The sequence below is a fragment of the Vespa mandarinia genome, chromosome 2 (assembly GCF_050613455.1).
Source record: "Vespa mandarinia isolate Hongniang chromosome 2, ASM5061345v1, whole genome shotgun sequence".
NCBI classification, from domain to species: domain Eukaryota; kingdom Metazoa; phylum Arthropoda; class Insecta; order Hymenoptera; family Vespidae; genus Vespa; species Vespa mandarinia.
In genome coordinates, this window is record NC_140811.1 from 9,867,879 (window position 1) to 9,883,509 (window position 15,631).

The 15,631-nt window shown below is 32.6% G+C and overlaps 2 protein-coding genes and 1 long non-coding RNA gene across 8 annotated transcripts; 2 read left to right on the forward strand and 1 right to left on the reverse strand.

Annotated features, from left to right (window-relative positions):
* Nucleotides 1–9: 9 nt before the first annotated feature.
* Nucleotides 10–11,743, reverse strand: chic (profilin chickadee). Of its 5 annotated transcripts, none has more exons than XM_035862996.2 (4): nucleotides 11,507–11,743; nucleotides 6,966–7,235; nucleotides 4,794–4,833; nucleotides 10–3,416 (listed from the first exon to the last, which is right to left on the reverse strand). In XM_035862996.2, exons 1-2 carry the CDS (start codon nucleotides 11,615–11,617, stop codon nucleotides 6,966–6,968), a joined length of 381 nt encoding a protein of 126 aa, XP_035718889.1. In that variant the 5' UTR covers nucleotides 11,618–11,743; the 3' UTR covers nucleotides 10–3,416; nucleotides 4,794–4,833. The 5 variants fall into 5 exon arrangements, with proteins under 5 accessions (XP_035718889.1, XP_035718879.1, XP_035718859.1 ...); XM_035862986.2 differs by having other exon boundaries at nucleotides 4,789–4,833; XM_035862966.2 differs by having other exon boundaries at nucleotides 10–3,489; nucleotides 4,789–4,833; nucleotides 11,507–11,742.
* LOC118440265 (uncharacterized) lies at nucleotides 3,479–7,177 on the forward strand. The gene is made up of 2 exons (XR_014981849.1): nucleotides 3,479–3,620; nucleotides 4,932–7,177. It is a non-coding gene; the product is annotated as an uncharacterized LOC118440265 (long non-coding RNA).
* A 594-nt stretch (nucleotides 11,744–12,337) lies between the features above and the next one.
* l(2)34Fd (nucleolar protein 10 lethal (2) 34Fd) lies at nucleotides 12,338–15,629 on the forward strand. 2 transcript variants are annotated; one of them, XM_085654851.1, is made up of 12 exons: nucleotides 12,338–12,378; nucleotides 12,489–12,559; nucleotides 12,656–12,701; nucleotides 12,824–13,038; nucleotides 13,126–13,262; nucleotides 13,374–13,586; nucleotides 13,692–13,920; nucleotides 13,998–14,417; nucleotides 14,494–14,788; nucleotides 14,910–15,150; nucleotides 15,211–15,307; nucleotides 15,393–15,629. In XM_085654851.1, the coding sequence occupies exons 2-12, from the start codon at nucleotides 12,494–12,496 to the stop codon at nucleotides 15,492–15,494; spliced, it is 2,061 nt and encodes a 686-aa protein (XP_085510977.1). In that variant the 5' UTR covers nucleotides 12,338–12,378; nucleotides 12,489–12,493; the 3' UTR covers nucleotides 15,495–15,629. The 2 variants fall into 2 exon arrangements, with proteins under 2 accessions (XP_085510977.1, XP_085510978.1); XM_085654852.1 differs by lacking the exon at nucleotides 12,338–12,378 and adding an exon at nucleotides 12,398–12,416.
* The last annotated feature ends 2 nt before the right edge of the window (nucleotides 15,630–15,631 follow it).

Sequence of the window (15,631 nt, forward strand, 5' to 3'; positions counted from 1 at the left end):
TTATTACAATTATTATTTCAATGTTTTATTTCTTCTTTTGTTATCAATAAAAATCGTTACATAGTAGTTTGGGCCGCTGCTTGGCGTCAGACGAATCAGACAAGCAACCAATTATAGTAATAATAGTAGCGGTAGTAGTAGTAATAGTAGTAGTAATAATTCAGTAGCAGTATCTCGTGTACGGATGCGTTTGTTTGCGTGAATGTGCGTATACGAATATCTACGTGTACGTATCCCATCTTCATTCGCGTGTTTGCACTTCGAGAACACATATCAAAAGTTTTGGATGAAGAAAAAAGGTAAACGTCGGGAATGTATCAACGTCTCTTTTCGTCTCCATCTCTCTTTACACCTCTCTTACATTCGTAATGCGTTGGCCTCGAATACCTCTATCACCGGATCTTCCTTACAGACGAAGAAAACGAGAAACGAATGGAACAACATTGTCGTGCTCAATAGAACGTCTCGATTGCCTTCAAAAGTTCAATAATATACTTATCCTGGTTTGATAAAATGGATCGCCAAGAATAAATTCTTCGTCATTAAGAGAGTATGAAACTTCCCGTAAAACGAACAATGCAAAAATTTCAATTAGTATCTACGCAAATATGTTTTTTGTTTATATTACAACGTTTGATCATTCTTTCTTCCATCTTCATCATTTTTTTCATAAATCGTATTACTTCTCACTCCTAAAATAAATTTTTATGGAGAACATAGCATCTTCTGCCATGTTGAAAAGGGAATGAAAATGAGACTTCTATCACAAACGTAAATACTTTTTCCAACCGTTTACCCCCTTCTTTTGCATTTATCAATACACGCGTGATGTTTATACGCCCGTAGTCAATACGTGCGTCACGCATTGTGTATGTATATGTGTGTCGGTTGTGTCAGTGTTGATGTGTGTCAGTGCCTATATCAGCTTACGACTCTCACCCCGTATATAATATCACCTTCTTTCTCTTTGTATTTTTCTTTTTTCACACGAACATTGTTAAAAATCCCCTTTATATTATGACACATCCTTCGTCGTTTTATTTCTTTTACACGTAGCAATAATAAAGACAGTAAATAGCTAAAAGGATCATATCGATTCTTGGGGGACGCGACCAAGATTGCAATCAATTCGTGCCGTTTCACTCGCTGCCGCATGCATGCTCGCCCGCATTATCATCGTGTTATTATCACCATCATTATTCTCATTATCACAATCATTATGACCAGCAAAAAAAAAACAAATATCATCGTCCACCTCGAACTACCATACGCTCTCAATCCTCGGTTTTTATATATCGTCATCATTGTCATTCATTAGGTCTTCTTTACAATTTCCTTCCCCACAAAAAATACACACATATTTATTCATTTCGCTTCTCAAATTTTTCATTTCATTCTGATTCAGTCGCTCTTACACTCTCCCTTTTTCTCTCCCCCTTCTCCTTCCCGCCCTCTCTCTCTAACTTTATTCTCAAAATTTTCCCGTTGTACTATATTCGTTCTCCCCTCCTCTCTCTCATTCGTTCACACACTCGCACATCTTTCTTTCTCATTCTCCCAACCTTTCGGATCCTACGAAAGAAAAGGACTGTAAACCTAACACAATAGTTTATTATTATTTATTATCATTATTTCTTATATTTAAATTCATGCGCGTGTTCGTCCCTCTATCAGAGAAGCGGCGCGCACAAAAGTGATTAGAAAGGATAAGATTTATTTTCCTTCCGTTCTTGTTTATGTTTGCCATCATTCGTCTCAGTTTACCGTATGTCTGTTTGTCTATTGTCTGTTCGTCGATAAGTTGGTTAGTCCACTCGATCGTTTCGTCTTCCGAGCGTATACAAAAGAACTTATACCGTATCGAAACCCAATTTAGAATCTCCAACTAATCGCCATCCTCTTTTTTGCCATCTTTTTCTCTCTACTGCTGCCATTTCTCGATCTAAATACTCCGAGTTTTTCATTTTCACGCTAATCATAAAAACATCCTCGCTCGATTTCTTCGATCAGGAACGATAAGTTAACATTATTTCTTTGAATTTGTTGTTTATTAATTAGAAAATTGTATCGAAGAAAGCGAGTAAAAATGCAAAAATGCGTTACTATTTATTAACACAAAAAAGAGAAACTTTGAACGCTATAGAGAGAAAATTAGACAGAGGAAGAAAAAAAGATCGTGGTAAATGACCTATCATATTTAATATAGATAATAAAAACAAGTACGCACGTGGCTCGTGACGAACGCAAATTCAATTCTCCTCGTTTTACAAAAACGCGTCGGTTCTTTTTCTATTCCAAAAAAGCACGAGATTCTCCATACGAACAACAGATTAAAAAGCCTCCAAAATGTTCCTAAAAAATTTTTTATTCCTTTAGACACAAATAAGAATGAAATCTTGAAAGTGACCGAGATGCGTCTCGTGCCTTACATGCATACACGCATACACGCACGCACATACACAATTTAATTTATCACACCATCACCATCACAATCACGACCACCATCACCATCGTTGTCATTATCATTATCATCATCATTATAGCGTTCTTTTTGATCACGAGCCTGACGATATGTAACAACATTTCAGAAGACAGGACTATAGCACGATTATAATCGATGTCCCTGTTTCGTATAAACGAAAGTTATACGCACTTTTCCCGAAGCCCGCATCTGTAAATCATTTTCAAATAGCGCGCGCGCATACGCAATTTATACACATGTCAATCTATATCATCATTTTATATAATCTTTATTTTCTTAACGTATATATGCGCGTGTCTGTCTGTACATTCAAAGTGTATCTTTTTTCGTACGAATGTAATGTATATGTGTGTGAAATATGACTATCGTATTATAATCGTACGTGCATGTCAATGTATCTACAAAATTGTTTTTACTCTCCGTAAATAACACGCTCTATCGAGTATTGGCACGTGTTTTTTTTTTCTTCTATTTTTCGATGAGCATTCGTAGACCAATTTGTGTACATATATGTATGCAGCATCTGCAATGAAGTATCATACGTGTGTGTACGCGTTACGAGTCTGTGTCTATCTAACTATCTATCTATCTATCTGTTCGTCAGTTCGTTCGTTCGTTTGTTTGTCCATTCGTCCGTCCATCTGTACGCAGGTCCGCGACTGTCTTATATGCAACTGTATCTCAATGATGCATGCAATCTCAATGATGCATACATAGGCGTCTCGAGGGGAAGTAAGTCGTATAGTAGAGGCGTGGATCGGTTATGTGGACGCGCGCGCGCCTTCCTTTCTCGGTGTCAAGTTAAGTCGAAGTGGAGAGAACGATGACTGCAGTATGGTAGTAGTTGTTGCTGCTGTTACTTCTTCGTCGTGCATCGCGCGGCAGGCTTGCGGCAGTTGCGGCACGGCTCGTGCGGCATGGCGCATTCCATTCGCTGTTCATTTAAAATAATCAATTGTATTGTTTGTTATTAATATTAGATATTTTGTGTTGGGTCCCAGAGGTTACTGAAACAAAAAATCAACAAATACGTTCACCATCAACGATTACAACTACGATGATGATCGGCAAAAGGTTTACACCGATCAAGAGCTGGAAAAAATATGTACATATACGACTCGTATGAAGATAATGAAAGGTAGTTAAATGCTCGTTGCGACGGTGGGATAATACTGAACGTTGATAATTTTTATTATAAAGACAACAGTAGGTGCTTTATTAAAATTCATTTTTTATTCCAAATAAAAAATGAGATATAATAGTAATTATTTCTATGTTACAATCGATAAAGGAAGTTAATAACATAAATACCGAATCGCGAAGTTCGCTATATTATGAAAAAAGCTAGAACTAGAACTTCTGTCTACTATTTATCATCGAATCTCTCGACTCGTTACACTTGGTTATGATATTGAATTCTTCTATTTATATAAAAAGAGTCATCCTTGCGTTTCTTATTAAGAGTCTCTCAGGCTATGAATATAGTAAAGCGGTGAGAAGCAAAGATAGTGGCGAGGAGAGCAGCGCGGTAAAATTAAACCAATGTTTTCTAATGAGAGTGTTTAATAATGAAGCGACGAAGAAAGTTGCGAGAAAGGCAACTATAGTAGAAGTACAGCTAGAATCAAAAACATTTGATTCTGTTAGTAGAAATAAACGAGATCGAAGGCATTCAGCTGGCCTCAGCAATCATCTAATGGATACTTTTCAATATCCTGTACAACACGAATCAGACTCAAATATAATGACCATTACTTTTTATGCTTACCATCAGTCAGTACCTCATCCAAGTTATGTATTAACATATTCAATATTAAAATCTTAATATATAAAGTAAAATTAACTGTTAAACTATAGGCTTTTTTTATAAAATAGTGAGTAATTAATTTTTTAATTTAAATTTACTTATTGGTAATAATTAAGTGTTCTTCAATACTAACAGGGTTCTGAACAAAATTGGTCTATTGAAGTATAATTTTTAAACATACCATTTCCAAAATCCAATCGATTAGATATTGCAGCTAGATAATTAAATATTTTAAAATATTGCTGAAATTTGTCAGGATATTGTCTTAATTTTAAATATAAGTGGTTGTCTTTTTATTCATAAGATAGACTATTTTCTGACTCTGTTTCTTAAATGATCTGAAGCAAGGACATAATATTTAATTACAATATTTTCTGCAAGCATGAGTTTGTGAAGTTCCAACATCTTAAGAAACATTGAAAAAAATAGCTCGCTATAGTATTCTGTTGCTCATTATTCTCCATTTGAGTATAAACATGCACAGCACTGTTCTACTAACCTCACAATTTTCCTTTTTCCTCGTCGCTTTACTATAATCTCATACCTAGGAATAGAACACGACTTGAGTGAGATTTAAGTAATTAAAATATACATATGTACGAACATGCATACATATATTTCGAGTTGTCGATTTTTTCACAGCACTCTGTTATTTCTTCCACAAAATAAATCATGCACATTAAAAGAGAACTGCGATAAAGTGGAAAAAGAAGACAAAAGGCGATGTGGGAATCTCGCTTCGAAGAATAAAATATTTATCATTTCTCCGAAGAGTGCGAAGGTTGTGCACACACATATGTATCGTATCTCCATAAAAGCGAATGCACAAGTATATTCGTGATTAGTCATCGCGGCGAGCTAATATCGAGCTAAAAGCAGTCAAGGAAAGTTAAGACCGTGACTCACTCTTGCTACAGCTTACGCTTATGCACCGTGGTCATTAAAAACGAAAATCGACTCCCAATTTGAAAAAATCATTTATATCTTGAAAACAATAATTGAATCAGCAAAAAAATGCTTTTAAAGAAAATAAAACATGGATCAAACAATATCGCGGAATGATGGCATCTCATAATGGATCGAGAGGAAATGACGATACTCAGGATAAAAAATGAATCGATGAAATTTATATTACATTAAAATATACTTTATAAAAATATGATAAAAAGTGGTATCTATATAAACAGAGATAAGCATTTACATAAATCATAACGTATACATTATAATAATATAATTGCATACATTATAGTAATATAATAATAAAAAAAGGTATAGCTATGAAATTTTTATATGAATTGACTGCTGACCATCATTCCTATATCCATTATATTTTTATTCTTCTCTGTATCCTTCGCACGGTCACAAACAATAACGATACGACAGCAGTATTCGCAATGAAAAACAGTCTCGATAGAGAGAAACAATGGCGGAGCCAGCAACTGCGCGTTTCGATACGAACAAGAGAGCGAGCAAGGGAATGAGAAAGAGAGAGGTAGAGGGAAAAAAGAAGGGAGAGGCATTGGCCGCGGTGTTCGTCAAGTGACAAGACGATAACGATAAGAGCGTAACTGACGCGAAGAGGTACAGTAAGTGGGAAATGAAGGGGGAAAAATTACGGAAAGCAAAAACGAAGAAAAACGCCATTTAATTCTCAATCCGTGGGAATCGTTTACGAACGTATTATGATATTATCAAATTACGTTTTATTATTTTTCATATAACCATTAGAATCGAGATAATCGCCTATTATTTTTGTCTTTTTAAACGTTAAATTCACTTATAAATCGATGAAATTATTCGATGCGAATCATAAGATCATATAGTTTTATACGATACATATTTAACGCGATCCCTCTCATGAACTTGAATGACCTTGCAATAGGCCATCGAACTCCCTTCCATGTATATGTTAATAAGCGTCTAATAATGCCCAACCGCATAGGTGGGCAACTTCTCCGCCGCGGGCCACATGACTTCACCATTAATCAATCCGTTTTCGCACTATTTAACTATCCACTTAACTACCATCACTCCATGCTTAAAAACAAAAGTCAAGCAGTTCACGAGGCACAGCGATCAAATAGTGGGGATCGTTTTCTCTCATTTCACCGGAGCATGCAAGCAGGGGCGCGGGCCGTCAGTTTATCACCTATGCTTTATGATAATCTCTTTTCTTATTTTATGTCACAATTTCATTCCAACACAACTCCGTTAAACTTCGCTAAGGCAGGACGTTCTGCGTGCATTTATTCAATTTTAACACTTTTTTCTATTATAAATATCATTATGCACGTATAGGAACGTGTATATGAGACGCTGAATTAATAATACAGTACGGTTAAAATGTAGTTAATGATAATAGAAAATTTAATCGCAATGAAAATAAAAGTCGGTTTTTCATATCGGTTGGGCCCATTACGTACTGTCGATCAGTCGTCGGCAACTTAATCGACGAAAGACCAGAAACCAGATAACCAAACTCAACGACCAAACAAGTCGTCCGTGCTTTCGTGGTCACTGCAACCAAGTATATGTCTTCATACTTTTTCCTAAATCCAGCAATCACCGACGACTGGTTGACAGTGCGCAACAACCTTTCGTTTCCAATTCGTTTCCACCACGCAACGAGACACGAACTCGCTTGATTCGCAAAAGCATAAAGACTTCTTTACTGACCTAATAGCCGCAGGACACGAGGTAGTCGCCGAGTTTTTCAACGACAGACGCGGCTTGCTGTGGTTGTATTGGGTCCTCGTAAAGGGAAACGACTACGGCTTGCGTCGTCTTCATGCAATGGACGCCAACTTTTCCGAGTTTTGCCCTTATCACACGATCCGTACCCGACAAGTATATGTACCTGTTGCCGGCTAAGGTAACCCCCGACGACGTTAGAATATCTTGTTCCGCGAAGCCCTGTACCAACTTCGCAAGCTCCTCTTTGCTCACCTGAAAGACATTAAATCAAATTTTCCATGAACATGCTAGGAAAAGAATCAATTTAGAGACGACTGTTTAACTAAAAAAAACCTTTTTGCAATAATCTTACATACATATATAATTACTGAACGAGAAAAAAATGTTAAAGAAATTAACAAGTACAAAATTATCACACTATACCTCTTACGTTTATGCTATGATCAGATTCAATTGTTACCCACTGAAGATCACGCACACATATCTAATATATTGGGTTGGCAACTAAGTGATTGCCGGATTTCAAATAAGAAGGAAACGACAAAATCCGCAATCACTTAGTTGCCAACCCAATATTTATATCGATAAAACCCATCGAAATACGACCATTTACATAAATTTTATACGAAATTATAAGAAAATTATAAATATTTGAATTTTCAATATTTAGATATTTATTTCGATATCTACATAAAAATATATATATGAAAGATATAAAAATGCCAATAAATATCATTATATAGAAGCAACGTAGGTCCCATGATTCTAATTACGGTCCTGAAGACTATGATTCATACAGCATTTTGCCATCAATTCTTTTTGCTTCATACTCTACGCGCCACCGATTCACAAAATATTGCGGAAAAACAAAATTTTCACAAATATATAAGATCAGTAAAAAAGATATGTTTTTTTTATAAATCGCAGTCGTACTAAGCGACCTAATACTGTATAATATTTATGAAAAGATGTTAAAAATGAGATCAGAATATAAAATGACACTTTCTTATTGTTATCACAACAAATAATCTTTTAGGATTTAAAATGTGCTATCCTACACGCCCATGTATTTTGGATTAATACATAATTATTGGCACATAAATTAATTCTTAAATTTTATATCAGTATTTCTTTATTTTATCTGAACTATTTAATTACCTATTTATCATTAAATATCATTAAAACTATTAATTTTGAAATATGATCATAATTTTATGTTCGGTGTCTTTATGAAGAAAAAATGATTCATTCAAATTTTTGAACAGATAATTATGTATCAACTCAATATATGTAGCGTATAAACTCTATAGCTACCATTTTAATTATTATTTAAATTTTGTTATAATAAATACAAAATAATCGATGATCTCACAGAGGTACCCACAAAATAGCAATTTTAAATACAGCACTGAGAGGTTGCTGCTCGACCAGTATCGCCATTTTGACATTTGTAACCTGAAAGTGTGATCGTAAAGCAACTGTTGGCGACCTTTATTTCAAAGTTTCACCAACTGAACCTTCCATCGTACTATGAAATACCGACTTGAAAGTGTTATACACATTCAAAAAACAGAACTATAACTTTTCTGTTTTTAGTGAAATAAATTTTCTTGTTATATTATAAAGCTTAACTTTAGAATACACAAAAATTACATGCATATCTATCTCGTATAAATGCTTTATTCTGATCACATTAAAATTTTAAACGTCTTAGTAAAAATTTTAAACAATTATTATCTTCCAAGTATGCATGAATTTAGAACATTCTTCTTTGAAATGCTTTACATAAGCTAATTATACGATTGAAAAAATGTTTATTTTTCTTTTGGCCAAATATATCTTCTTCATCAAACTTTCTCTTATTTACTGCTGAGAAAGAATTAATTTAATGTTTCTATCCATCGTCTAAATTACGTTTGTACTCATTACATATAAAATAATCTTAATTTAGCAGTATTTTTTATATTTTACATGAACCTTGTATTAACAAACAAAATCATAACGAATTAAACCCAAATCTAACTCACACTTATAACAAATGTCGATAAACTTAACCTAAAAATAAAATGTGTACATATGTAAAGTGAATCATCTAACATCTATATCTAAAAAATTTGTTCGTTTTCAAGACCTCCCCTCAAAAAAACTATGCAAGAACAGTTGTATATTTAGTTATACTTTAATGTTTACAAAATAATTTATAAAGTTAACTATCTGAGATTAAATTCGAAAATTATGTAATATCGGCAATTAATGCTTTTGACTGGAATAATGACAAACGTTAATAAAGCATTTAGCGAAGCTTTTATGTCGCGTTGAGATGTATAGTAATGGTAGTAGTAATAGTGGATCGGTTACGAATAGAGAGAATAGAACCGGTTCCTTCCTCTGATACTCGCCACAATATCTGTGAATAGTGTGTCTGTGATAGCTCGATAGCTTACTATTCACAAACCTGTTGTCTCAACTGCTCAAGTATTAAACGGTCGCTCATCGTTGTCATATCACAAACCTATCGCACTATGAACAAGAACATGCACGCTATCAATGTTGTCTAACCATTACGAATGCCTCAAAATCCACCGCTGCAACAAAAACTGAAAAATAATATTCGGCAAATAGTTACAATAAAAAAGAGAAAAAAAATGATATAATATACGACAAATATTTAATGAGACAAAATAAAATAAAAAACTAAGTGTCTTCCAAACTACATGATGAAAGATTATAAAATAACAAGAAAACGACGCAATAAATTTTTATGGACAAATTATATATATAATATGTATATGAAAATTATCGTATAACAATTTTTACATTGAATTTATTATAATTAAAATTAAACGAAAGTCCATATGTCTAACAGTTATAATAACAAAGTAACAAAATTAAAAAGAATAATATACTAAAATGAAACTGATTGTATGGAGATACTAATAAAAACTTGCATAAAAAGATTTTAGCAAGAAATAAATGAATTTTTATGTGATATCAATCATGAGAACGCCCAGTATATATATTCCTCTCGCAATATTCATACGTTCCTGGACTTTTTTGCCTTCACCTCGATATTCATTTACCGACAGGATATGCGAAAGCTTTTGGAAGAGAGCGTGGAGGGCGCTCCAATCATTCAGAGATTTTGCTCGAGTGGACCGTCATCGAATAATCGAGAGAACGAATACCTTCTTTTCACGAATGAGAGTCAAAATCACTCATTAATTATATGCATGTATGTGTCCTATTTAATATAATTCTACGATTAATGTCAAAGAAAATTCATAAACAAACAAAAGTTTATAAAGGGTTATTTCTGGTAAAAGCTTTTTCGGACTGAATTAATGATCCTAAGAATACTTAAACTAATTCTAAAAGTCCTTAAAACTAATAAATAAAATTTAGACTATTCTGTTCTGGGTCAAACTATCAGAATTATCGTCGATAAATCTTCCATACATTTATCCTCGTATTCTTATTTAATGGATATTTTGGCATAAATAGTCTTAGTATTAAAATTGAAATAATATCCATAAAATGCTATAATTTGAACATTTTTATAATCAAGTGCGCATCAAATTTTTTTGAAAAATAATAGCTTGAAAAAACTATGACAATAAGTAGAAAAAGGAACGACGATGTGCGTATAAGAGAAGTGGCCATATTTTAAGTATCGGCAAAACCGTTGCGATGGTTCTAACGTTCAAAAGTTTTCTGTTCCTAGTGGCGGTCCGCCACACCCTCTTTCACTGACGAATCGGATGAAAGAAGAAATATTTCTGTATGGCCTACCAACACCAGCGATTGATCATGGTTTGCAATTTTTCGAAAGAGATATCATTTTTGAAAAATCCATCCGGTGTACGATTCAAGGCGAAACGATCTCAACATCAAAACGATCGAACATCTGTTCACGCCGTAACGCCTCTTGGCGTTCTTCGCCTTGTTCTCGTCATCCTTCTCTTTCGTCGAGTATTTCGACCGTGCGTCGTCTCGAAAAACATGTCCGCCGGTCGTACGGCTGCCACGAGAGCCCGGCCGGCGAGCAAGGAGGGTGCGCGCGCGCGCACACCCATGTACAAATGAGCTATCTAGGAACAATGCGCTGCGATACGGACTCGAATCAATCTTATCCGAAAAAATATGTTGCCTCGAAGATAATAACAATTTCTGAGAAACGAAAAAGAAAGAAAAAAAATCGACAAATTATACTTTTCACGTACACGCCAAGCTAAAAGTATGAGGTAAAAATTCTTGCGTTTTATACTTTTTTTTGACGAAAAGAATTTTATCTTGAAAAAAAGGAAACTTTATTCTCCCTTTCGATCGATTACATTTCGCATGAATGTGTTCTCTCTTCTTGTTTTCACTCAAGATGCATAATTTTAGTCTCTCTTTTCTTTATTGTTAAGCTGTTCATATGAAGAAACACGTAGATTCAGCATTTCGCAGATCTCTCTTTTCTACCTACCTACCTACGTACCTCTCCTCCCCCCCACCCGTTTCTTTATGTCTCTGTTACTCACTTCGAAGCCTTCGGACTTTGCCCACAGGTTGCCATCATGTCCAGCAATAGCAGCTTTGGTAACGCACCTCGATGCGAGCAGCTGCTTATCAACGTAATCCTGCCAGCTCATTTTTGAACACAGAAGGAAAAAGGGACGAGCAAACCGTTCGCACTATCGACACAAGAGACACGATCCGTCAACCGACCGACTCGTCTCACGACTACCGATATCTGCTCAACGCCGCTCGCACTTACCCCCGTCTTCCCTCTCACTTACCCTTCTCTCCGGAACATACACCACCCCCTCCTCCTTCACTTTACCAGTACCGTTGACCGATGACGACGAATCGACGATCAGGTTGACCAACTTTCAATTCATTTCGAAACACCCCTATGGCGTTCATCCGATAGGAGAATTGTTTAGGACGAAATCGCATAATTATCTTATAAATGCGAATGTATCGTCATTTTTTGGTTCAATACCCTAGTTAAACAAAATTATATATAGATTATATGATTTTCAGTAAAATCTGTGTGGTAAATAATCTAAATATAAAACTTGCATATGTATATACAACTATGCAGATATGTTGAAGAATATTATTAATATTTTGTTAGATAATGCCAAATAAAAAAATTCAAATTTCACTTAAAAAGCTTTAATAGAAAAAATTTTTAATTTGTAAAAAATAAAATGGCACTAATTGATAAGATTGATTAAACTCATCGAAAATGATCAACTTTTAGGTTCTTCCACGTGATTGGTTGAAACAAAATAAATCAAATAATTTAAAAATATATAGTTTCGAACATATACATCTATATATATGTATCTCAAGAAAAGGATTTGCAGCATTGTGGCAACCCTGGCAACTAGATAATACTAAAATGGTATATACATTTTTATACATGTGCTCCATACAACAAATGTATTGTTTGTATAAATAAAATATATATTTTAAAATATAAATAAATTATTGTAATTCATTAATAAATTATAGGCAAGATGCAAGCTTCTTGTCCGAATAATGTGAAAATTTATAACTTGAGTGTGGGCAAGTCTCTACCCGAGGTAAGGTTAATCTCCTATTCTTCAAAAACATTCTTGAAATTATATTTAAACGTTTGTACTACGAGTATATATTTTATATCTTTCTATTAATTACAGTGGTTGTCCGAAAGAAAAAAACGAAATCTAATAAAGAAAAATGTTGGTAAGTGATAAACTTTCTGTTGGGCTTTATAATATATATTCAAATATTATAGAATATGTAAATATTATACTTTTATCTATGCATATATGTATTATACATTATTCTTACTAATATTTTTATAGATATAAGACGTCGTATAGAACTTATACAAGACTTTGATATGCCTGAAGTTAGTACATCCATTAAGGTTTCAAAGGATGGACAGTATATTTTAGCAACTGGAATTTATAAGCCACGTGTCAAGTGCTTTGATGTTAACAATTTATCATTAAAGTTTGAAAGATGTTTTGACTCTGAAGTAATCACGTTTGAAGTACTATCAAATGATTATAGCAAGGTAAGTATATAAATAACATAAGATGACAAGGAATAAATAAGAAGCTTTTTCAAATGGATTATTTATACACAATTTCTTATTTTTTAGATTGTATTTTTACAATGTGATAGGAACATTGAATTTCATGCTGCTCATGGCAAATATCATAGACTCAGAATACCTCGATTTGGTAGGGATTTAAAGTATCATTATCCATCTTGTGATCTTTTTGTTGTAGGTGTTAGGTTAGTTTTAAATATATATTATGTTTAATTTTTTTTTTCTTTTCTTTTTTTTCTAAAAAACTATTTTAAAAACAAAATAAGAAATTGAAAAATTATTTACTTGTGTTTTAGTAATGAAATCTACAGAATAAATTTAGAAAGAGGACAATTTTTACAATCGTTTGAATCGGAGGCATCTGCATTAAATAAGTGTGAAATAAATCCATTGCATCACTTACTTGTAGTTGGTACACAGGATGGAAAAATAGAAGCATGGGATCCACGAACAAAAAATAGAGTGGGTGTATTGGATTGTGCATTGCATTATGTACTTCAGAATGATAGGTAAAATATAATTGTTATAATTTATAATTAAAATAATAAGAAAACATTACTAAAACGTTACATTATTAAAAATATAGATTAAATTAAAGTTGTATTACTTTATAGATTGAATGCAGTTCCTTCCATTACTGCTCTGAAATTTCAAGGTGGCTTAACGTTAGGTGTAGGTACATCTAATGGAAAAGTCTTATTATATGATATTAGGTCATCTAAACCATTTTTATCCAAAGATCATGGATATGGTTTACCTATTAAAAGTATTGAATTCCATGAAAAGATAGATGTTATTTATTCTATGGATAGTTCTATTATAAAGATATGGGAAAAAGAAAATGTATGTAATGTTTTAACAATAATATGTTCAATGTAATGTTCTTATTTGCTTTATTTCATAAAATAATATTTTTTTAGGGAAAATTATATACATCCATAGAAGCGGAAAACTATTTTAATGATTTATGTGTCATACCAAATAGTGGAATGGTTTTAATAGCAAATGAAAATACTAAAATTCAAACATACTATATTCCTAGTCTTGGACCAGCACCTTATTGGTGTAGTTTTCTAGACAATCTTACAGAAGAATTAGAAGAATTAAATTATGATATTATTTATGATGATTATAAGTTTATTACTGAAAAAGAATTAGATGAATTAGGCCTTTCTCATCTAAAAGGCACTAATTTACTTCGAGCCTATATGCATGGTTACTTTATAGATATCCGTTTGTACAGAAAAACTAGAAATGTAATTAAACCATTCGAATTTGAAGAATATAAGAAAAAGAAGATACGTCAAAAAATACTAGAGACATGTGGTAGTAGAATACAAGTACGTATATTTATCTTATCTAAAAATTATTATTATGTTTTATGAAATACAATTTATTTTACTTAAATTTTTGTAGGTTCAAGAATTGCCTAGTGTTAACAAAGAGCTGGCTTTAAAATTAATGGAGAATGAAATGAATAAAAATTTTAAAAAGAAGAAGAGAATTACATCTAATATTTTAAAAGATGAACGTTTCAAACCATTATTTAATAATCCAGATTTTCAAATTGATAAAAATTCTGAAGAATATGCATTATTAAATCCTGTTATCTCACAACTTGAGAAAAGCAAGGCAAAAAAAATGAAAGCTATAATAGAACAGCAAGAGCAATTGAAAAGCGAAGATTATTTGTATAACATTGAAAATGAAGGTAAAATATATTAATAATTATATTATACAGTAATAATTGTTAGTAAAAATTGTTTATAATCTTAATGATGACATTGCTTATAATCTTATAATTAACATAATGTATTTCATTCTACCTATAGATAGAAATTCTAGTTCAGATGAGAGCTTCATACACGAAGATAGTTCAGATGATGAAAAGACATGGGTGAAAGATATACGGAAGCAATATCGATTAATAAAGAGAAATCGACAAAAAGAAGAAGAAAACAATGAAAAGTCAAATAATAATATGAAAATACTAAATAATCAACCAAATCTTTATGAAATTAAGGAAGATGTAGAATTTAAAGAAGCAAAACCTGTTGCGAGTAAACGAAATAAGTAAGTAATATATATTTAAATCATTGAACGTATTTTGTTATATGTAAATATGTTTTTCAGATTCACTTTAGGAAAACGATTACAAAACGAACAAATGCATAATTTAAATGTGTCTGGATCACGTGGTAGTAGAAAAATGACATTTATTATTGGAAAAGTGTGTTTAATTACTATTATTATTACTTTACTATAAAATATAAATATAAAATAACAATTGAATTTACGTTTATTATATTTTGTAGAGAAAACGAGATGCGAATTCAAAACAAACAGTAAAAAAATACAGAAAAGAATATAAGGATCTTCTACGACCAGCTGGAAATATTCACAAAATAAAACATTAACATTGATTTATGTATAATTAGCTTAAATAAAAATAAAATAGTTTTTTATTCATTGTTTCCCTTGGTACAGTGATCATTTTCTACACTAGAAAGAATTCATGATACCACAAGTAAAATAATTTGTTTAAACGTGATTT